Source organism: Lagopus muta, chromosome 7, assembly GCF_023343835.1.
Source record: "Lagopus muta isolate bLagMut1 chromosome 7, bLagMut1 primary, whole genome shotgun sequence".
NCBI lineage: Eukaryota > Metazoa > Chordata > Aves > Galliformes > Phasianidae > Lagopus > Lagopus muta.
In genome coordinates, this window is record NC_064439.1 from 45157828 (window position 1) to 45180784 (window position 22957).

Consider the following 22957-nt stretch of genomic DNA (forward strand, 5'->3'; position numbering starts at 1 on the left):
CACTGATGCATGTATTCGGGCACTGGCCTGGGCCTCCATCACTCTCCATCATTCAGTGATTTTCCTTTGAAATGATGATACATTCGGGAAAATAAAAACCACAGGTTTACTATCTCCACGCTAATCCATCTTCTGTGAACTGTTTCCACTTTCTGAAACTTCTTTGAGAGACATTTTTTTCTGGTTCTGGTTTGGATGCAAATTGATGACAATCTCTATATCAGGGGTGCTTTTTGCAGGCTGTTTGCTCACACTTTCCCCTGCAACTTACTCTACATGACCTGCTTCAGCAGGGGTTGGACTGGAGGATCTCCCTATGACTCTGTGATCTTCTTGATTTTCTACTGGATTTTTTTTTTTTTTCTGTTTTAATTAGATTATCTTTTGTGTCTCCCAGGGAAAAACTGACCATGCATCTGTGTGACTATGGCACTGTTTAAGTTTCTTATGTTCTTATTGGAAGAAGTAGAGCACAATGTATATTGTAACTTGTTTTTAGAAATAGATGATTTGAAAAAGTAGAAATACCATATATTTAGCAGTGTATTTTAGAAATATAGTTGTTGAATTGTTGTATTACGTGATTAATTCTTGCTTGCAAAATTGCAATAGCCTTTAGATGTTGCAAATGGTATGGATGCAGTACTATAGACTAGAAAACATGCTGTAAGGCTATTCTGTTTTGATCGAGACCCTTTGCAAAAGAAACACAACAGTGAAAGCCAGGGCCTCCACACAAGGCCAAATTGTCTCACTCTGGAATTAGGCTGGGATGCAAAAGGCAGGCATCCAGATACTCCTCTCTATCCTCCTTATCTTCTGCACCCCAGCATATATCATTAAAAGATGGGTTGCCAAACTTATCTCTATCCAAGGACAAGCAGACGTCCAGAAATAATGGCCTAGTGCTGAGTGAGGAGATGTTATGATTTTGGAACTATAAATTACTTACAATAGGCATTTCCCTACTGAGCATGCTTCAATGAAGAAAGTTCACATAAAGGACAAGGGAGGAAGATAACTGATGAAATAGAAGACTGTTGGTTGGACTGTCATGATGCTGGAAGGATGCTAGATGGTAGAAGAGACCATGGAATAGAAGACTGAAGACCTCATAAATCACTACCTGAGATAGGTGTGCATACGTTAACTGTCTCACGTGTGATTGATGATTGTGTACTACCTGTGGAAATACAGTGGACTCTGAATCATGTGATGTTTGAAGCGATTATGGTGCAAATATCCCCAGTGCTTCTGGCGCTGCTAATAAAGAATACCTGATTTAGCGGTAACAAAAGTTTGCTGTTAAGTTTCTATGCATCAATTTCTTTGATTCAGCTCCTAAGAAGCAAATATTTGTCATTTAAAAAAAAAAAAAAAAGTAAGATTCCAATCGTCATTTTTCATTAATTCTTTGCCACTTGTGAGCCATGGCATCAAAACACACTGGTTAAATCTTCCTAAAACGTTCAAAACGAAATCTGGATTATTTGCTTTTAATTCACATCAGTAAAACCGAATTTGTCTACTTCTCATCCTCCCAGCACCCAAGGACAATCCAAAGCAGCCTATTTCTATGACAATACTTCACGTACCTCTCCATCAGGCTTTCCTGGTAATTATTTTCAGCGACTGATCTGCGACTGATCGGTGCCAGCACGGCCCGTAGGGCACCAGCAGCAGCGCCGGCCGCCAGCGGGAGCCACTGAGGGACGGACGAGGGAGCGCTACGACGGATGTGCGCTGCCAAGCAGGAGAAAGCTTCGACATGCGTGTGCTGCCTCCATGAGGAGGCAGGAGGTTTATAACGCTGTTTACTGGAGCCAACGCTCTTCCAATCTAAACGACTCTATGGGTCTGCGGCACTACGAACAAACCCTGCACGCAACACCAGCCCCATCACAGCGCCCCCAGCCGGCTGTCACGACACCTCCTCCACAGCGCCCCCGACACTCGGCGGCGCCCAATGGCAGCTAGAATCCCCGCCTCCGTAGCGCCTCTCCGCCAATCGCTGCGCGGCTCCGCCGTGCCACCGCCTCTCGGCCCCTTCTCTCTCCGCGGGCGGGAAGGCGGCCGATTGATGGACACTTGTTTCGTCCGATCGCAGAGCTCCGCAGCGCCGTGTGGGTGGTGCGGGGCAACGCCGTTGTTTGGCGCGAGAGAGCAGCGCGGCGCTCTCCGGCTCTGCGCCCGCTTGCCCCCCGCTGCCTCGCGGGCCGGGCTCCTGCCATGGCTCTGGTAGCTGGTGTCATCCGGCGGCTGGATGAGGCCGTGGTGAACCGCATCGCGGCCGGCGAGGTCATCCAGAGACCGGCAAACGCCATTAAGGAGATGATAGAGAACTGGTAAGCTCCTGCGGCCCGCTGAGGGGACGTACGGCGGCTGTGGGCACGGCTGTCGCGCTGCTGGCCGCTGTGGCGTGACGCCCGGCTGCCAGGGGAGCTGCAGCTACTGCTGGGGCTGCTGCCGGCCGTATGGCTGTGCCTGTGCCCAGCTGGGGGTCGGCAGGAGATACGCTTGTGCTGAACGCCTGGAGGGACGGCTCGCCCCATGACTCCCTGGACGGGGGTTGGCTCAGTTTGCTGCCGTGTTGGATGTGAATCGTTTGCTCTGAGCGCCAGGTGAAAGGTCTGTCGAGGATACAAGTCGTGGAATTTCAGTTTCACCTGCACGTCCCTTGGTACGACAGCTACACGATTCTTGGACTCCTCCAGGGGTGGTGATTCCAACACCTCCCTGGGCAGCCTGTGCCACTGCGTCACCGCTCCTGGAGAAGTGTTTCCTGATGTCTGACGTGATATATACATATTTATTCTCTAGAATTGCTGTTCTGTAACGTGCTTTATTGGTTTCTGCAGTTTGGATGCTAAATCTACAAGTATCCAGGTGGTAGTCAAAGAAGGTGGTCTGAAGCTCATCCAGGTCCAAGATAACGGCTGTGGTATCAGAGTGAGTAAAGTTTAAAGCAGGTGGCTGTGCACTGATATTTTACACATAATGCCTCTTAAAACTTACATTGGTTTGTAAATATTTATGCTCTTGAGTAGACATGGAAAAAATTGGAGGTGCTTGAGGCCGGGTTGGATGGAGCCCTGTGCAGCCTGCAGCCCTGCCTATAGCTACGGGTTGGAACTGGGTGGGCTTTAAGGTCCTGCCTGGCCTAAGCTGGTCTGTGATTTTTACAAAACAGAAAGCAACTGTTACAATTCTTTTATCTCTTTCACACAGAAGGAAGATCTGCACATGGTTTGTGAGAGGTTTACTACCAGTAAACTGCAGAAATTTGAAGACTTGGCTAGTATTTCAACGTATGGTTTTAGGGGTGAGGTAAGCTCTCCATCAAGGTTTTGAAATTGTTCACTGTTTATAGTTATCCTTTTGCACTGCTGTTTGTGTAATTTCTCATTCTGAACACACTTTACAGAAGGTTCTGTTTTCTGAGAGTCTGTCTTGTGAATATAATCAAGATATATCTCCATGTCTAAATGGATTCCTAGGGAGAGGTATATATTCTTGTTTTCTGGAGTAAGGAAACTTTTAATTTAGGCAAGGCCCTCTTGTGACATGTTGCTTCAGGAGTCTGCAGGTGAAAGACCATGAAAAACTTGACAGGATGTAAATCCTTGATGACAGACATTGGACTAAATATGATAATTAAAGGCAGAAGAAAGTCCCGGATAAAAGTCAGTTTTTTGGGTTTCCCTAAACCCACATTCATGAGAGCTCTACTGACCTGCTATTTTCTTGTGCTAGTTGCTTGCAAGTAGTGTATAAAAACCTTGTGATGTTCTTTAAAGTGTTTACACTTGTTTAGCTACCAATGATCTCTAGAGCAAAGTTTAAAAAGATGCTTTTTCTTTCCCTAGGCGTTGGCTAGCATCAGTCATGTTGCCCATGTTACAGTAACAACTAAAACAGCTGATGCAAAGTGTGCATACAGGTACGATCGTTATTATCCAAGTAACTTATGCTGTCGGTGATAATGAACAGATTCTCTTTACAGTGCTTGCTGGTGGCGGGAATGGATACTGAAGGAATATTTTGTTTCTAGAATAGTTATAAACAAGGCTTATAAACAAATAAGAAAAAAAAAAGAAAAAAGAGTGCCCTTTGAAATTCTAGTCTATATAATCTGCTGAAATAACTGAATGGATCGGAAATCATTTATGCCAAAATCCTTTTCTGGACAAAAAAAAGCCACACCTTATATGTAAAGGCAGGAATGTCTTAACAGTGTAACTCAAGTATAAATTTTAGGGGAAGAACTATTATTAGTGCAGGTGTAAATATCAAAGAGACTAAAGGACAATAATCCTACTGTTGCAGGAAAGTCTGAGTAGTGCGATTTCAAAACATGTATTCTTTCATCTGGCACTTTTTCTCCGCTGTTATTCTCACTCTCCTGCTTCTCCTGTGTGTGCAAAGGTTATTGAGGACTACTTTCCTCTAGCACAAAGTGGGGAGTTGCAGTTAAGCTTCAGCAAACTAAGTTCTGTACTGGTAGGAGTATGATGATGACAGGGTTTCTGTCCATTTAGTTTTTGTTTCCTCTCCCCCTTCTCCCACCTCTATTAACTGTTGGACAACTTTTTATTTTCTGCTTAGAGCTTCTTACAGTGATGGAAAAATCAAAGCTCCCCCAAAACCCTGTGCTGGAAACCAAGGGACACAAATCATGGTAGGTTGGTTGATTTGTTTTTGCGCATTCTCCTACTATTCCCAGGTCTTTATACCACCTATTGCTACGTGTTGCATTGCAAGGTATATGACAGCATCACTTAGAATATTTTTGAAATGGTTTTTTTTTTGTGTGCCTTGATTGCAACAGCTGTTTCAGTATTTATTTGCATTTCATTAAAACAGTTTAGTTGGAGAATCCAGTGCTATCTGCAATGGAAGAAATGCAACTTTCAATGGAAAGCAGCTGTTTATGGGGTCGTTGGTTTAAAAACAACAAAGAACTGATGTACTAAAATACTTAAACATTGCATTTTACTAGCTGAAACTAAGCAGGTAAGGAAACACTGAATGTTGATCCTTTATAATGGGTCCTTCATACTAGGCTGTGTAGGGATGGGGTCAGGAAAGCCAGAGCACAGCTTGATGCCAAAAAGATTAAGAAAGGCTTCTACAGGTATCTCAGCCGGAAAAGGAAGGTCAAAGAGGGTTTACCCTCTCCTAGAGAGTGACACAGGCAGGCTGGTGACAACAGACAAGGGGAAAGCTGAGGTACTTCACAACTTTTTTGCATTGGTCTTTCCTGCTAACTGCTTGCCAAGCAGGTTCACATGTTTGGTTTGGTAAGAGGGGATTGAAGAAGCAATGTTCCTTCCAGTGTAAGCAAAGGTCAGGCTCACAACTGCCTGAGGAACCTGAACATCAACAAGTCCATGTGGGTCCCAATGAGATGCATCCCAGAGTCCTCTGGGAAGTGGCTCATATAGTTGCCAAGCCACACTCTATGATACTTGAAAAGTTGTAGCAATCAGGTGAAGTCCCAGGTGACTGGAAAAAAAGGGTACAATCGTACCCATTTTTAAGAAGGGTAAAAAGGATGACATCAGGAACTACTGACCTACGAGACTCACCTTTGTGCTAAGATCATGGAATAGATCCTTCTGGAAGCTGTGTTAATGTACATGGAAGGCAAGGAGGTGATATGGAAGAATCAGCATGGCTTTACCAACTGCAAATCCTGCTTGACCGACTAGTGGCCTTGTCTGATGGTGTCACTGCATCAATGGAAGCAAGGGAAGAGCCACTGATGTCATCTGTCTGGACTTCAGTAAGGCCTTTGCCACAGTACCTCTCAGCATCCTTCTCTACAAATTGGAAAGATATGGATCTGATGGGTGAACAGTTTTGATAGACAAAGAACTGGCTGCATAATCAAGTGCAGAGAGTGGTGGCCAATGGCTCAATGTCTGGATGGAGATCAGTGACGAGTGATGTCCTCCAGAGGTTGGTGTGGGGCCGATACACTTTAATATCATCATCAGTGACACTGACAGCGGGGCTGAGTGCAGCCAAGTTTGCAGAAGATGCCAAACTGTGGTGTAGTTGACATGCCAGAAGGAAGGGATGCCCTCCAGAGGGATCTAGACAGGCTTGAGCAGTGGGCCCAGGTGAACCTCCTGAAGTGTGACAAATCCAAGGTCTTGCAGCTGGGTTGAGGGAACTCCTATTCAATAAAAGCTGAAGGATGAAAGGATTGACTGCAGCCCTGCTGAAAAAGACATGGAGGTTCTGGTAGATGAGAAGCTGGACGTGAGGCAGCGGTGTGCCCTCACAGCCCAGGCAGCTAACTGTGTCCTGGGCCGCATCAAAAGAAGCGTGGCCAGCAAGTTGAGGGAGGCGATCCTGCCTCTCTACTGGATGCTGTTGAGGCCTCACCTGGAATACTGCATCCAGACATGGAGTCCTCAGTACAGGAGAGATGCAGACCTGTTGGAATGCATCCAGGGAAGGGCCACAAAAATGATCCACAGAATGGAACACCTCTCCTATAAGGAGAGACAGAGAGCTGGGGCTGTTCAGCCTGGAGAAGAGAAGGCTGTGAGGTGACCTGATAGCGGCCTTTCAGTATCTAAAGGGGAGCTACAGGACAGGAGAGAACGGACTCTTTAGCAGGGCCTGTGGTGATAGAACAAAGGGAAATGGTTTCAAGCTCAAAGATGGAAAATTTAGGTTAGATATAAGCAAAATATTTTACATTGAGGGTGGAGGGCACCAGAAAAGGTTGCCCAGTGATGTGGATAATGCCCCATCCCTGAAGACTCTAAAGGCGAGGCTGGATCAGGCCCTAGACAATCTGATTTAGCTGTGATGTCCCTGTTCATTGCAGGGGAGTTGGAGTAGGTGGCCTTCAGAGGTCTCTTCCAACTCTAAGGATTCTATGATTCTATAAACTAAAATGTTGTCAGAAGATTTTGTTCTGTCTTTTCAGAAAGTAGTTTAATTCTATAGTGATTTTTTATTAATGGTCTTTAATTGTGACCTTTGTCTCTTGTAGGTTGAAGATCTTTTTTACAATGTAAATACAAGGAGGAAAGCTTTAAAAAATCCGAGTGAAGAGTATGCAAAAATACTAGAAGTTGTTGGCAGGTAAACTGAAATAAGCAGCTCTAGTTCCTTTTGCCATGAAGAACATGGGTTTTTCAGAGAGATTGGTGTATGTGATATTGTGATGCTGTTGTTTTGTTTTTTACTTTTATTGTACAGTGTTAGGTAACAGTCTGTGTTGATGGAGAAAATTTAGATGATGAAAAGCTATACTCAGTTCAGGTGTATTATTACTAAGAATCCCAGCAAACAAATGGAGATAGACTTGAATAAGTGAACATCAAATAAGCTTGACTTGAAAAGAATCCAAGTAAAAACTGAATAACTGAATGTGAAAAAGAAAAAGCTGAATGGCAATTTGACTTCTTAAAAAAAATGTACATATCACTTTAGCTACCAGATATAATGTTTCCTTATTGGGTTCCTTTTCTGCATCTGATATGTGCAGAAGTTTGCAAGCAGGACCTATGCAATTTAACCACATAAAACTGCTTTGCACCCTCAGTAAAAACAAAAGATAACAAAGAATAGCAGGGCACTGTGTTAAGTTTTAGCATTCCGCTACTTAGTCTTCACTGTGAAGAAACACTTCAGCCACGAAGTTAAGAGGCAGGTCTGACTGTTATGTGGAGTGGGCTGATCTGAAGTCTTGCTGAGTTTGCCTTCCAACTCAGCCTTCTGTGATGCAGTGATGGCATCAGTGCACAAAGGAAGGGCAACAACTGATGTCATCTATGTGAACTTGTGGAAGGCCTTTGACATTAAGCCAAGGTTATGCAGCTGGTGAGTATCATAAGTTGGCCTTGGATAAAAGGCAGCTGAACTGTCTGGGTAGGGTAGAAGCCAGCCATTTCTCAGCCCTTTCTTCATACAGGTTGAGAGTGGATTCTCCTAAGAGAAAAGCTGAATGTTCTCAGTACTAAAACTACGTATTGAAACTGAACTAATGAGATCTATGTAAGTTGATTAGGTTTGTTGTTATTTTTTATGGTTGTTTTTTAAATTATTGTTTTAGTTTTTCTTGAGAAACAAACTAAGCTGATTTTTTTTTTTTTTTTTTTTTCCTCTCCCACATGGTTACAGTTATAAACAGATCAAATTTTCTTAATATCTGTTAGGTCTGCAAAAAGCTTAGTTTGGCTCAAGTTGCATTGCTGTCTAGCAGAGAATGATTTCTGGCCCTGTTACTAGCTCCTTTTTCAGCATTCACAAACAGGAGCCCTACATTCCTTTTACTCCCACATACTGCAATCTTACATTGCCTTTCTTCTTTTTTTTTTTTTTCCAGGTATGCCATCCATAACTCAGGTATCAGCTTTTCAGTTAAAAAGGTATGTAAATAAAGTCCTTATAGTTTCACCATATACATATCTGGTCAAGGTTTTATATATATTTTTCTTTCACACACACATAGGTATGAAAGCAACAGAATAGTTGTACTGCCTCTTTTGCAGAGGGAATGGCATATGGAGCTTTTCCTTGTACTGAAATGTTGAAGTGTACTTTGTTGCAGTTGAGTAGAAATCACTTTAGCAAACAATAAAGAAAACAATGTATTTCTCAGGAGTTTGGTGTTTTCTCTGTGGTCAATGTTTCATTTGTTTTAGCTTTATTACAGAATCATAGAATGACTTGGGTTGGAAAGGATCTCAGAAGATCATCTAGTGCCAATCTCCCTGCTGTAGGCAGGGCTGCCAGCCATCAGATCAGGCTGCCCAGAGCTCCATCCAGCCTTGCCTTGAACACATCCAGGGATGGAGCATCCATAGCTTCTTGAGGCAGCCTTTGTCAGTGCCTTGCCACCCTCATGAACAATTTTATTCTTATATCTAATATTAAACTTTTTTTTAAGTATAAAGCCATTCCCCTTTTTCTTATCAGTACAGTCCCTGCTAGAGCCCCTTGCTTGCTTTCCTGTCAGCCCCCATTAGGTACTGGAAGGCCATTCTGAGGTCTTGCCAGAGCTGGACAACTCCAACCTGTTTTCATAAGAAAAATGACAGCCCTCTGAGCATCCACATGGCCTCCTCTGGATCTGCTCCAACAGGTTCATGTCCTGCTTGTGTTGGTGGCCCCTGAGCTGAATGCAGGTGAACTGCAGGTGGGGTCCTGAGAGCAGAGCAGAAGGGGAGAATCGCCTCCCTCACCCTGCTGGTCATGCTGCTTTTGAAGCAGCCCAGGATACAGCTGGTTTTCTGGATTGCAAGTGCATGTAGCACACTGAGTTTCTTTCTCATCAACTGATGCCCCCAAGCCCTGCTTACAGCTGCTCTCAGTCCATTCTCTGCCCAGCCTGTATTTCTGCTTGAGATTGCCCTGTTGTAGGGGCAGGACTTTGCACGTAGCCTTGTTGACCTTCATGAGGTTTGCGCAGGCCCACACCTTGAGCCTGGCAAAGTCCCTCAGTACAGCATCACTTTCTTCCTGCATGTTGACTCCACCACATAGCTCAGTGCTGTTGGCAAACTTGGTAAAGGTGCACTCAGTCCCACTGTCCATGTTGCTGACAAAGATGTTAAGAAGTGCCAGTCCCAATATCTACCCCTGAAGGACATCACCTGTCACTGGTCTCTACCTGATCACTGTGCTGTTGATCACAACTCCTTGAGTGCAACCATCCAACCAATTATTTATCCACTGAATGATCCATCCATCAGATCCCTGTCTGTCCAGTGTGGAGATGAGGATTTGTGGGATAGTTTCAAATGCATTGCATTTGAAGTCCAGGTAAATGATGTCAGTTGTTCTTCCCTTTTCCACCAGTGCTGCAACACTGTCAAAGAAGGTCAATATATTTTTTTCAGGCGCAATCTGCCCCCAGCAAAGCCATGCTGGCTGTCACCAATGACCTGTTTTCCATGTGTCTTAGCTTAGTTTCCAGAAGGATCTGCTCCACGATCTTGCCAACCACAGACTGGCTGGTAATTCCCCAGGTTTTGCTATTTTTCTGTTTTTAGAAAAGGATTATGTTTTTCCCTTTTCTGGTCACAGGGAACTTGACTGGGCTGCCATCACTACTCCAATATGAGTAGAGGCTTAACAACTTTATCTACCGTTTCCCTCAGGACCTTTGGATGCATCTCATCAGCTCTCATGGACTCATGCACCTTCAGGTTCCTTAGATGGCTTCAGACCTAATTTACTACATGGGCAGTTTATTATTCTGCCAGTCCCTCCTTTGCTATCTATGACTTGGGCAGCATGGCTAGAGCACTTGAATGAGGAAAAAAATAAGTCTTGGAGTACCTCAGCCTCCTCCATATTCTGTGTAACCATGACTCCTTCTGGAGAGAGCCCACGTTTTCTTCCTCTTACCACCAGTGTACCTATAAAAACTTTTCTTAGTGCCCTCGATATCTCTGGTCAGATCTAATTGTTTTCCTAACCTAATCCTAACTTTCCTAGCCTTGATACCTGTCTGCTTGGACAAATCCTCTGCATTCCTCACAGGTATGCTTCCATCTCTGTAGGCTCCTACGTCCAGGAGCTCCTTGTTCATCCATCTGTCCATCAGGGATCCTGGTGTTTTTGCTTCCTCTCTGTTGGGATGCATAGCTCCTGAGCTTGGAGGAAGTGATCTTTGAATATTAGCTGGCTTTCTTGGGCCCTTCTTCCTTCCAGGGCTTTATTCTGTCGTACTCTACAGCACAGGTTCCCAAAGAGGCTCAGGTCTGCCAAAGCAAGCTTGCAGTACACCTTTCTCTATGTCCTAAGGATTCTGAAGTCCCCTATTTATGAGCTGCTTCAGCCTTTTTCGAATATCTGGTTACTAATAACTGTATGCAATAGAATTGTGTGAAGTACCTTCATTATATGATGTTCTTGACACTTATTTCTAGAACTGCCTATGTTCCTCAGTTTCAAAGATGAAGTATTAGCCTGAGTAGCTCTGATGTGGTCTAGCAAATTCTGCAGTGCCTCTTAACATTTATTGCTTTTCTAAACACAAATAAGTAAATGATATAAAACATCCAATGACATTTTATCATTTGTTAGAGATATTATTGCTAGGTTTCATGTGTTTATGAAACTTCAGACGGAACTGTGAATTGACTCATAGTCCTTTCTGGTCTCTTCAGCAAGGTGATACTGTGTCAGATGTTAGAACTTTAGCAAATGCTACGACGGTGGACAACATCAGGTCCATCTTTGGAAATGCTGTTAGCAGGTACGTTGATGTCGTGTTTCATTTGGATGTGAAGCATTCCAGTACATCTCCCTCTTTCTTCTCTTTTAAAGAACACAGGCTGTGCTAACTCTTTCTGTTCGTCCTTCAAAGTGAATTACAGAGAGTGATGGTTGCAGTAATTAAGAAAAAAAAAGTCTTTTCTGTTTTGCAGGCTTTTTAAAAATTTATTTTAAACTGCATCAAATGAAAAAGGAAGTTGTAGTTACTCCTTCACTGGAAGGGAACAATCTGCTTCTAATTTTTGTGTGCTAAACCAAAAAGACCAAGCTGTATCTGTTTCCTCTATAAGTTTCTGTCCTTTTCTTACACCTTACCTCTTCATACCTCAGTTTTGCTATTTGATAAATTTCAGTCCTTAATTATTTTTTTTTTTCTGAAGTCTTCCATATTAAAATTTTGACAAAAGCTACATTGGCTGGGGCTGGGCAAACCAGCCAGAAAAGCTGAAAACAAAACCACTCATCTGTTCTGCTGCTTAAGGTAAAACTCTATCTTCATAAAATGTTCAGCTGAGAAAAATTCACAGCACAGATCTGGGGAATGCATTTGAGATCTCTCTAATATCAGTTTGATTCAATTACTAAAACAACAAATTATGCCTAAGGAAGACATCTAATAGATGAAAACACCTTTAGGTGCAGTATTTATTTACCAGGTACTAGTTTTTTTCTACTTCCAATTCTTGTTCGATAATGCTTTTCCTTTGCACGGCCCTGAAGGTGTAGAAAGAAAACAAGAAGAGAAAGGAAATGCCAGCTGCATTTTCTTATTTGTGTGGTTAAATAATTTTATAGCTCAGCAAAGAATGTTTGAAATCTGAAATAATTTGAATGTTATCCTTAACCATGACATAACTACAGTATCGAACAGTATGTTGCTACATGTGAGGGCTGTTTGAAATTTGCATTAATGGAAGAATACATTTTGTGTGTATGTGTGTGTTTCTGTCCAACTGTCAATAGGGAACTCATAGAAGTGGGATGTGAAGATGTAAATCTGGCCTTTAAGATGAAAGGCTACATCACGAATGCCAACTACTCTGTGAAGAAATGTATATTTTTACTCTTCATAAACCGTAAGTTAAAAGACATAAAAAGCAACGTGTTGTGCAGTCATGCTGCTTACATAATAATCAGTAGAGCACAGCTTTCTGATGAATTGCCTTCTGACTATGAACATTTTTCAAAGATGTCAAAGAATTAATATTAACCTTACCTGTAGAGCTCAAGGTGCTTTTCAGTTTTTAATGTGGGTCATGCTTTGCAGTGAAAGTACTGGAGTGCAGCTCACACTACAGTAGCTGAAGCTTGTGGAAAAAATCAAGGTTATGCATGCCTTTTGCAGATGCAAAGCTTGAAGATATTGGTTTGAAGGATTAGTTAGGCACCATCTAATCTATTTCAGTGGCATTCTTTGATAATAGCATTTGGTTCTGTTTCAGATCGGCTGGTAGAGTCAACTGCTTTGCGGAAAGCCATAGAGACTGTGTATGCTGCTTATTTGCCAAAAAGTACTCATCCCTTCCTATACTTAAGGTAAAGTAATGGGAAGAAGTAGTCTGGCAATAATGCAACACACTTGGAATCTTGGGACAATGACCAAGAATCACTGAGGCTATAAGAGAAGGCAACAGGGAAACTCAAGGAAAATACTTCAAAGGAATTAAGGAGCTCTCCTCCAACAAGGTGACAAGGCTGGCTGCCCTGCTGAAGTGCCTCAACACCAATGCATGCAGCTTGGGAAAAGCAGGAGGAGTTGGAAGTCACTTTAGTACTAGAACACTGTGATGTATTTGCTGTTACTGAAACCTGGTGGGATAATTCCTGCAACTGGAATGTGGCTGTTGGCAGCTATGAGCTTTCAGAAGGGGCAGATGAGAAAGGAGGGCAAGAAGGATTACCCTCAACATCAAGAAAGGAGTAGAGTGAGAAGAACTGTCCCTGAAGAATGGCCATGAGCCAGTCAAAAGCCTATGGGTGAGAGTTAAGAGACTGAGGCAACAACGGGAGCCCTGTGGCTGGTGTTTACTACAGGCCGCCTGATCAAGAAGAGCCTGATGATGATGAAACCTTCTTCCTCCAGCTCCAGGAGGCACCACGATCACAAGCTCTTGTCCTGCTGTGGGACTCAAGCACCCTGACATCTGCTGGAAAAGTAGCATGGCAAGCTGTAGCAGTTCAGGAGGCTTCTGGAGTGCATCAAGGATAACTTCTTAGGCCAAGTAGTAGAAAGCTCCACCAGGGGGATGCAGTACTGGACCTGTTGTTCATTAATACAAATGAACTGACTGGTGACCTCAAGATATAAAACATGTCTAAAAACATTTTAGTAGTCCAGTGGAGAGGTTGATTTAAGGTTATTTATGCAAGCTGACTTGGCTGAGATCAGAATAGAATTTTAATACACCAAACAAAACTGACTGTAGTGTAACTTGAAGTTTCAGGATCATTATGGTTTCTTTTCCTGGGGTGACTGGTGCCTGGTTTGATAAATTTAATACTGAACCAATTTGTACTCTCTCTGCCATCCATGGGTAACTGTTAACTTCTTTTAAAATGTTTTCCAGCCTGGAGATAGCCCCTAAAAATGTAGATGTGAATGTGCACCCTACAAAACATGAGGTCCACTTCCTTCATGAAGACAGCATTCTAGAGCGTGTGCAACAACACATAGAGAGCAAGCTGTTGGGTTCTAATTCTTCAAGGATGTACTTTACTCAGGTGAGGATACATGTTTCAGGTAACCACAGCCCTGTACAAAGTACTTTAACAGCAGTGGATGTATTATTTGCTTTCTTCAAAAGCACAAGCTAGGCTGGTCACCAGTGTTATACTGGTAGCTTGAGATCTTTAATGTTTTGGGGATGAAATTGCCTTAATATGCCAATGATAATAATGTGGCAGTGAACTTACTGGATAAGAAAATATCTTGAACAGATACTTCACAAAGTTATTTAATCTTTTTCATTTTGCAAGTATATTACCCTCCAACCTTGGTCAGCTTTTGTTCTGCCCTTTTCACAGGAAACACGAGACTGAGGAAACTGTGTATCTGATGACACTGAATTTAACCCAACTGGAAAAATAGCAGGAAGAATGTCCTGATCTCTTTTTAAATAGAGGATAGTATAAGAACTGTAACTGTAATCTTTTTTTTTTAAAAAAAAAAAGTTTTCTTTGTGCTTTTTTTCCTTAAAGACTTTGCATTTCAGACAAGGGAATGCTAACTGATGATCTCTGTAGTTGCCAAGATGATGACACACATGTTATGTGAATAGCAAGTACAAGGCTGGTGGTTGTCTAAGCAGCTGAGATGGTTTCTGTGGGGTTTGGAAGTTACTTGCTTTCAAGAAGTAAGATGCTGTGAGAAACAGAAATGATCTTTGTGTTGTCTGTGTGCTCTTGCTTACGACCGATCTCTCTTCTTTCTCATATCGTAATGAAGACATTGCTCCCAGGGGCCGAATGTTCTTCCAGTGAGGTGGTAAAATCAGCAGCAAGCTCTTCTACGGCTACAAAAGGAACCAGTGATAAAGTTTACGCGCACCAAATGGTCCGCACTGATTCCCGAGAGCAGAAGTTGGATGCTTTTCTTCAGCCAGTGAACAACCCCCTGAGTACAGGCCCCACCGAAGAGACAACAGGGGCTAACGTGGGAGCTCTGGAGGGCACATCAGGAGGCCAACAGGACCGTCCTGTTAGGCCACAGGATGCTGAAATGGAAGACGTGAGTGAGCTTCTGGAAACAGCTGATCTAATTGAAATGGCTGACGTTCAGCAGGATGCAGTGATGCCTGGAGGGCTGAGTAAGAGTGGACACTTGTCTCCTGAGAAAGCACTTCCTCGGTAAGTCTCATCTTTCCTGAGGTCCTACCTGTTTATTTCATGGCATCAGCCTGAATTCGAAGGTTTTTCTCATCTCTTTGGACTTCTGCTTTCAGAAGGATGTGTTGTTTTCTTCTCTAGAGCATCTCCTTACAGCATTTTAATGAGAAATCCAATTTCATATGGGAACTGTAAATTACATAATCCTGTTCCAGTTTTCACAAGTTTCTGTGCATGCTGCAAGGCAGGAAACAGTATAACTAATGATACTGACTTTCCTTCAGAGAGATCATATCAGTCTGCCTCACTTCATTTCACCCTTTTGTGGTACCCTGGAAAGACAGCAACTACATCACAGCATTTTGCAGCTGTTACCCTAGTAAAGATAAAAACCCTGTCGTGTTTTACGGCTCCCTTGGGGGCTGTTCTGAGAGGCCAGAGCCTTCTGAGGGAATCTGGTTAGTTTTTTCCCTACTGTTACAGAGAAAGAAGAGTAGAAAAGGTAATTAGAAGTAATTATCCTTTTTCTAGTGAATTATGCCTAGGAAGAAAAGTAAAACAGTATTTCTTTCTGGGAAACTGAGGAAACTTCCTGCTTTGCTTTCTTAACATAGAGTGAATGTGAATTCAGCATCCCGTCTGTTTGAGTGTGCTTTGCTTAAGTGACAGAAAAGCAGAACATCTTTCCTCTTTGTTTCTGTACTGCAGAAAGAGACCACGGGAAGACACAGACATACAAATGGAAGAAGACACCAGGAAGGAAATGACTGCTGCCTGCACCCCTAAAAGAAGAATTATCAATTTGACCAGTGTGCTGACTCTCCAGGAGGAAATTAGCAGCCAGGCACATGAAAGTAAGCGAGTGTTTTGTTTCTCAGGTTTGTTTTACCAGATAAAGATGATTGTTTGGACTGCTAAGGGGGAAAAAGTTAAAAAGGTGTCCCAGATTCTTTAAAACGTGTTAAATAGGTTATAAACCTCAAACTGCCATAAAATCACAGCTTGAAAAACGGAGTTAATTATTATTTTTAAGCAAATCCAAGTTACGATATTGTCATTATAAGAAAATTGGCTTAGTTGCATGATTCCAAAATAGATTCATAAGGAGAAGATAATAATGGGACAATCTTGATAATTGTGTTTTCTTCTATTTGGATCTGTCCTATGCATATAAGGGGAGTTTACAAGAGACTGGTGAAAGAGTTTGGAAAAAGATGAAAGGTTTGCAGTTCTTCCTAGGGTTATTCCCTCTTCACTCCTTTAGTTGCTTTAAGAGTTGCATGACATTGAGTCACACAATGCTGTATTATTCAGCTAGTCTCAATGTCTTATCTGTGTTGAATTTTGTTGTTGAAGTTACTGTGATTTTCCTGCTAGCAAGAAAACTGGTGAGCAAGAAACAGCAAGAAATTACTGGTGAGCAGCAATACAGCTAACATGGCAAAACTAGCAGACTTCTGAAATAAATAACTTGTTTAAAAAAAATTCAAAAGATCAGGATTTTTAGAAAGCACCTTCTGACACTACTTGTGCTCTACAAGTTTTGCAGTAGGATGGTAATTCTGAGCTGGCAGTTTCATAGCTGACTGTCACAGTTTAACTACTGAAATCACATAGTTGTAGTCCTGTACCATGAAATTCTCCTTAAACTTTGTGGCAGACCTTGTGCAGCTGCTCGAGGTTGTCTTATCTCCACACATGTAAGAAATTCTTCTCCTGCAGTATTACAGTATTCTGGAAAAAGTAACAGTAGATTTGTTAGCATAGTGCTTTGCATTTTTTACGTGTGGTTTTGCTGTGACTGCAACGTTGTGCTTCTATAACCAAGTTTCTTCTGCAGGTTGTAGTGACGTTTGCAGAATGCCTAAAATGAACATGGAAACTGGACTTGTCATACTTATGTTTTCATATACAAGAGAAGGCCAGAAACTTATTAAGGGGGAGAAGGGAGGGATTATAGACCTAAGTTATTGCATTTCCAGAATGCAGTCTGACAGCATTAGATTTTGTTGCAACTTTGTTCTGCATCTAGAAAGATGCTAGGAGCCCAGTGCAGGGCCACAAAGATGATAAAGGGCCTGGAGCATCTCGTGTATGAGGAAAGGCTGAGTAACATGGGGCTGCTCAGCCTGGGGAAAGGAAGACTGGGGGAGCTGGGGATGGGGATTTGATTAATGTTTATAAATACCCACAGGGAGGTGGGAGGCAAATGGATGAGGCAGGCTCTTCTCAGTAGTAACAGGACAAGGAGCAGTGGCCTAAAACTTGAACATAGGAAGTTCCACACAAACATGTGGAAGAACTTCTTTACCATAGGGGTGATGGAGCACTGCAACAGGCTGCCCAGAGACGTTGTCGAGTCTCCTTCTATGGAGACATTAAAGATGCATCTGGATGCCTACCTGTGCCACCTGTTGGAGGGAACTCCCTTTAGCAGTGGGTTGGGTTCAGTGATCTCTTGAGGTCCTTTCCAACCCTTTCCCTTCTGTGTGATCTGCTGTGTTGGTTTTTGTGTGGTGGTGTTTTTTTTCTCCCCCTGCCTGTGTTCCCTTGCAAACCTCCTGTGGCTGAAGCAACTTGAGAAAGTCAAGTCAAAAGGAGAGACTTCTAAAAATTTGCATTTGCAGATTAGCTCATAACCTTTCTCATTTATGCTTTAACATGGAGTATATGCATATGCAAATAATTAAGATTTCAAAATGAATTGTAGCATTACAGGCCTACATTAGAAGCTGTAGCATACCAGTGACCAAACAGTAACCAGACTCTAAAAGTCACAGATGACTCAGCTGAATACATTTACTTAGCACACAGGATATCATACTTTTTCTCTCATTGTTTTCCTTCTTTTCCTCTCTCCAACTGCAGGTCTTCAGGAGATGCTGCGCGATCACTCATTTGTTGGCTGTGTCAGCCCTCAGTGGGCTCTGGTGCAGCATCGGACAAAACTGTATCTTCTCAATACAACAAAACTCAGGTAACAAAGCTGGCGTTTCCAACATGGCCCATTTTTCCCCTCTTAATTAGGATACCTTGGAGATGCACAATTGTGTTCATACAACAAACGTTTGTGTTTTAATTTAGCCAAGAACTCTTCTACCAGATACTTATTTATGACTTTGCAAACTTTGGCGTTCTAAGGCTCTCTGTAAGTATACTTTACATTGTGTTCTATATGAGATTATTTACAGGAACCCTGTCCTTTCAAATAACCTGCATGTTTACAGGTTCTTCTTTGTCCACTGTGGGAGGGATGTGCCGTTTCTGTTACAGTAATACAGAGTGGCAAAGCTGCAGTAATTTTGTAGCTGCAGCTGCAGGTTGCGATCCTGGCTGCTGGTTGTGCTTCTGACTGTTCACCAGGCTTTGCTCATACATCAGTAGAAATAATTGTAACGTACCTCCTGTGCTTAGCAGAAATACTGTTGGATTTGATAGCACTTATCCCATGAATATCACAACACTTTGCAGGATTGTGGACTTCATGGAGTTTTTTTCACAAATTCACACTTTGTAGACTGGTTGATGAGCTGATGTGCTCTGCAGGATAGAAGCTGTATATTTAATTCTCATGTAAGGAAGAATCTGTCTTTTTTTCTTTTTTTTTTAAGGGTGGGAGCAGTTTGGGCTGATGGTTAACAACACTTCTGCTGCTTTGACTTCTAGGAACCAGCTCCTTTATATGAGCTTGCTATGCTTGCTTTAGAGGACCCAGAGAGTGGCTGGACAGAAGAAGATGGCCCAAAAGAAGGCCTTGCTGAGTACATAGTTGAGTTTCTGAAAAAGAAGACTGAAATGTTGAAAGACTATTTCTCTCTTGAAATTGATGAGGTGACTCTTCACACTAAATAGTGCTTTGTTTTGACAGCTGGTAATGGCAATAGTTTGCTTGCAGCGCTTACTCTCAGCAAGAGCTAGCTCTGGTAAGACTTGGGTGGTTTACCCCTTTCATTAAAAATGCTCAGGACTTATGCTGCTTTTAAAGGAGGGCTACACATTTAATTATATTAATTATCAAATAAAATGCTTGAGTCATTGCTTCAGTAACTAGCCTGCAGCTTTCCTGTCCAGCAAGGTGTGCAACCTCACTGTAGCCGAGGCTGAGCTACAAGACCTCCCTCACTTTTAATATTTGTGTGTGGCCTATTGCGTCTTTTATTCTGTACAAAACTGAACAGCTTTAGCAAATGTGTCATGTAACCTTGACTTCTCACCTCGTATTCTCAGTGGAAATAGGATCAGCATAGTCAGTGGGTAGAGGAGGGAGCTCAGTTGAGGTCTTCCAGAGGTGAAAGCTCCAAACTGAGGCATTATAAGTTAAATGCCACCACCAATCCTTTTCCTGCAATGGCTACCTGGAATTGGGCTTCAAAAACTTGCAACTTCAGATATCCCCTAACGCTCAGCAAGTTTAGCAAGGAACAGTCTTAAAATAGGTAACAGTTGTAGTGCATCCACTGCAAGAAAAACCATATGTTTTACTGAAGCAGTAGCATTGCCTCTGCAGGAAGGAAACCTTACTGGATTACCACTCCTGATAGACAACTACGTTCCCCTGCTGGAGGGACTACCGATGTTTGTCCTTCGTTTGGCCACTGAGGTATGTTTTTGGAAGTTATTTGTTATCAAATGTCTTTTTTAACTTAGGAAATTATGAAGTGAGTCAAGTGAATTAATGTTAAGCTGCAAAGGAGGTGCTGAAATAGATTAAATGCACTGTAATGTACTCCAGGCAATAGTTACTGATTAATCAGACTTTGCCTCTACATTTATAACTACTAACTGAGTATGTTTTGATTTGAATTGCCTCCATTTTTACTCATTTCTGTTCAGTGCCTTCACGTTACCAGCACAAAGATGGCCAGAGCATTATTCTGTACCGTAAGGAACGTGCTGTAGCAGTGGGGTTGGGCTCTATGATACCTAGAGTTCCCTTACTATGCTTTCCTGATTTTTATTTTTTATTTTTTCCCCCATATTAGGAATTGTTACCAAGTCTCTGGCCACTTATCCTGATTTTATTAAATTACTTCTTTCTTCTAACAGGTAAACTGGGATGAAGAAAAGGAGTGCTTTGAAAGCCTAAGTAAAGAACTGTCAATGTTCTACTCCATTAGAAAACAATATATAATAGATGAAACCAACCCGACAAGCTCTCAGGTACCATAATATGTTACTACTTATGTAACAAGCATTAACAAGACAAACTGTTCTTTTTCTCCTCCAAACTACAGACTTCTGATTGCAGTAACACTTCACATATACACTTAGCCTCAGTTTGGAAAGTGTTTTTTTAACCTGTTGAGCTACAGTAAGCTTCTAGAGGTGGATGCATATAACCTAAAATGTAGTTTGCTTGTGTATCTGTTTAATCATTCAGTTAAGCTAGCCAGTTCAAGTGACATCACTCATGGATTTTTCAGAGCTTAAAATTAACTTTGCAGTATAGAACGAACTTTACTAGCAGAATTTTAGTCTCAGTAGTCTGACAAAGTTGAAGTGCTCTCTGTTAGTGAAATAACTTCAATTTGTTTATCCTTTCTGTTCCACGTTTCAGAATGAGGATTCTGACTCTGGTTCACCACCATGGAAATGGACAGTGGAGCATGTTGTTTACAAGGCCTTCAGGACTCATCTTTTACCTCCTAAACACTTCACAGATGATGGCAATATTTTGCAGCTTGCTAACCTGCCTGACTTGTATAAAGTTTTTGAGAGATGCTAAGAAATTATTTGTATAGATTTGTGCATATGTAAAAAACTTGTTACATTCTGTTATATTCAGATAAAGTATTGGAGGCGGTGGGAAGGGAAGAGAGGATTGAATGACAGCAAATAGATGCTATATTTTTTCTTCAGTTTATCAGAGAACAAAAAGAATTGATTATGTTCCTAAAATAAAACATAAGATTTCATTTATGGGCTGTGCATCAAGTTTGCTGGAGAAGAGAAGCTAGCTTGAGCTGAAGCTAACTGAAGTGCAGGTGCTTTAACACGGCTTTGAGCCCCAAAGGGAAGATTATCAACTTCCTTTTGTTTTGATGATGCAGGTACTGTCAAAAAAAACAACAGTCTTCATGAACATCAACTTAAAGCATGTGCAGTATCTTTTTAGTACAGGACTAGCTGATGTGGTATTTCAGAGCTCTTCAAATAAGGGGGCTCACTTGCCTTTATCAAGGAGTCTGGAAGTGGAAACAGGAATTTGGTGCAAGGTAACAAGTTTGCAAACATTAAATCTGCTTCAAAGAAGAGCTGCAGTTGATGAACTGTGTGCAGGCTCAAGAATGAGAGAAGACCATTAGTGCTGCTCAGGCAGAAAAAAAACCTCATTTTGAGATCTTCCCAACTCTGAACAGTGCAAGGACATCACTGGTCCTTGACCAGCTTCAGCTGTGTGCTTTAAAAAAAAACAAACAGCAGCGCTAAGGCTCTGGAGTAGAAAGGTCCTACAACCTCCTTGCTGTGATAAATGCTCCTGAAGTGCACTATGATTCCCCTTGGTATACTGCCACTGCTATAGCTTGCTTGTCTTGTGATTTCACAGAATGGCCCGGGTTGGAAGGGACCCCAAGGTCAGGAGACATAGTAGGGATGGGTGGATGGTTCAACTACATGATCTTTTCCAACCTTAATTCAACCTGTGATTCTATGAAATACGCTGGCTTAGGAAATGCTTGCAAATTCTTACCTTGAGTTTGCTATATCATTATTCATGTTTGGTATAAAATACATTTCTCTCCCCCCTCAAGGATTTTCTGCCACTACTCCATCTGTCTTGTTTTTCTTTACAGCTGTTTTTAACCCATCCTCCTTTTCTAGTTTTTCCCCCAAACATTAAACTGCAAGAAGAAACTGGCACTGAGAATAAGGTTATATTTCTTGTGGTTCAAGAAGAATTTCATACTGCAGATAGATTGAGAGAGGTGTTAAAGAAAAAAGGTAGTGTGCTTTGATGAAGGTTATAAGTAATAAAGGAATTGCCCACCTCCTGGCCTAGATAAATTTTTCTCATTAAATTTAATCTTTGATCAGAAATACCCCACCATTATAAAGCCACAGCTTCTCAATTTTTGTTCTTCTAGTGATTTATTCTTACCTGCATCCTCCAAAACAGATCTTGAATATTCTGAAGGGTAAAAAGATACGTTAGGATCTACTCAGTAGTGACACTGGAGAACTTCAGCAACAGCACACTGAACCCAAAGCACCTTTTCACTGCCTTCCGTGTGTACTGGTCTTCCACATGAAGGAAGATGGGATGCCTCATTTTTAGCCACACACACTTGCAGAACTGCTACTGGAGCAAAAAGGCAGGTTATGTTTTTAGTTGCCATCAAGCTTTAACTATAAAACAAAATAAAATAGGTGTGAAGGTATTATTTCAAATAACCTTAAATGTAGCTCTTGCAGACTTTAATAGTAACACTTCTTTCTCCTTTTCCTTTGTAATGCCCCAAAATGTTCTTTGTGTGTGTTCCACTCTCCCCAGCAGATCCCTGTCTTTTTTTGTGCTGTGGAGCCCAGAACTGGACACAGTACTCCAGCTGAGGCCTGACCAGGGTAGAGCAAAGGGGGAAGATCACCTCCCTTGAACTGCTGGCCACGGTCCTTTTAATGCACCCCAGGATCCCGTTTGCCCTCTTGGCCACCAGGGCACACTGCTGGCTCAGGACCAACCTGTCCTCCACCAGCACTCCCAGGTCCTTCTCCACAGAGCTCCTTCCCAGCAGGTCATCCCCCAGTCTGTACTGATACATGAGCACCCAGACCACCTGCAACACCGCATAACTTAAGCTGCGAACAGAACAAAAACCTTTGCAACCAAACGGCCCTAAAGGGCAGCTCACCATTCACATATTTGGTGACAGGGAGTTTGAAA

At 42.2% G+C, this 22957-nt stretch overlaps 1 protein-coding gene across 2 annotated transcripts; it reads left to right on the forward strand.

The window, feature by feature from the left end:
- The first annotated feature begins 2201 nt into the window (after positions 1-2201).
- Positions 2202-20990, forward strand: MLH1 (mutL homolog 1). Of its 2 annotated transcripts, XM_048950930.1 has the most exons (19): positions 2202-2345; positions 2859-2949; positions 3229-3327; positions 3867-3940; positions 4606-4678; positions 7013-7104; positions 8351-8393; positions 11142-11230; positions 12214-12326; positions 12693-12786; positions 13818-13971; positions 14696-15096; positions 15784-15929; positions 17944-18052; positions 18160-18223; positions 18742-18906; positions 19583-19675; positions 20122-20235; positions 20633-20990. In XM_048950930.1, the coding sequence occupies exons 1-19, from the start codon at positions 2230-2232 to the stop codon at positions 20798-20800; spliced, it is 2298 nt and encodes a 765-aa protein (XP_048806887.1). In that variant the 5' UTR covers positions 2202-2229; the 3' UTR covers positions 20801-20990. The 2 variants fall into 2 exon arrangements, 1 of the variants encoding a protein (XP_048806887.1); XR_007378078.1 differs by lacking the exons at positions 20122-20235; positions 20633-20990 and having other exon boundaries at positions 18742-18998.
- The last annotated feature ends 1967 nt before the right edge of the window (positions 20991-22957 follow it).

Coding starts and splice junctions, on each gene's coding strand:
- MLH1 (XM_048950930.1), top strand. CDS start 2,230: ATGGCTCTGGTAGCTGGTGTCATCCGGCGGCTGGATGAGGCCGTGGTG. Junction 7,105..8,350: donor ATACTAGAAGTTGTTGGCAG/GTAAACTGAAAT, acceptor TTTTTTTTCCAG/GTATGCCATCCATAACTCAG. Junction 18,224..18,741: donor TTGGCGTTCTAAGGCTCTCT/GTAAGTATACTT, acceptor TTTGACTTCTAG/GAACCAGCTCCTTTATATGA.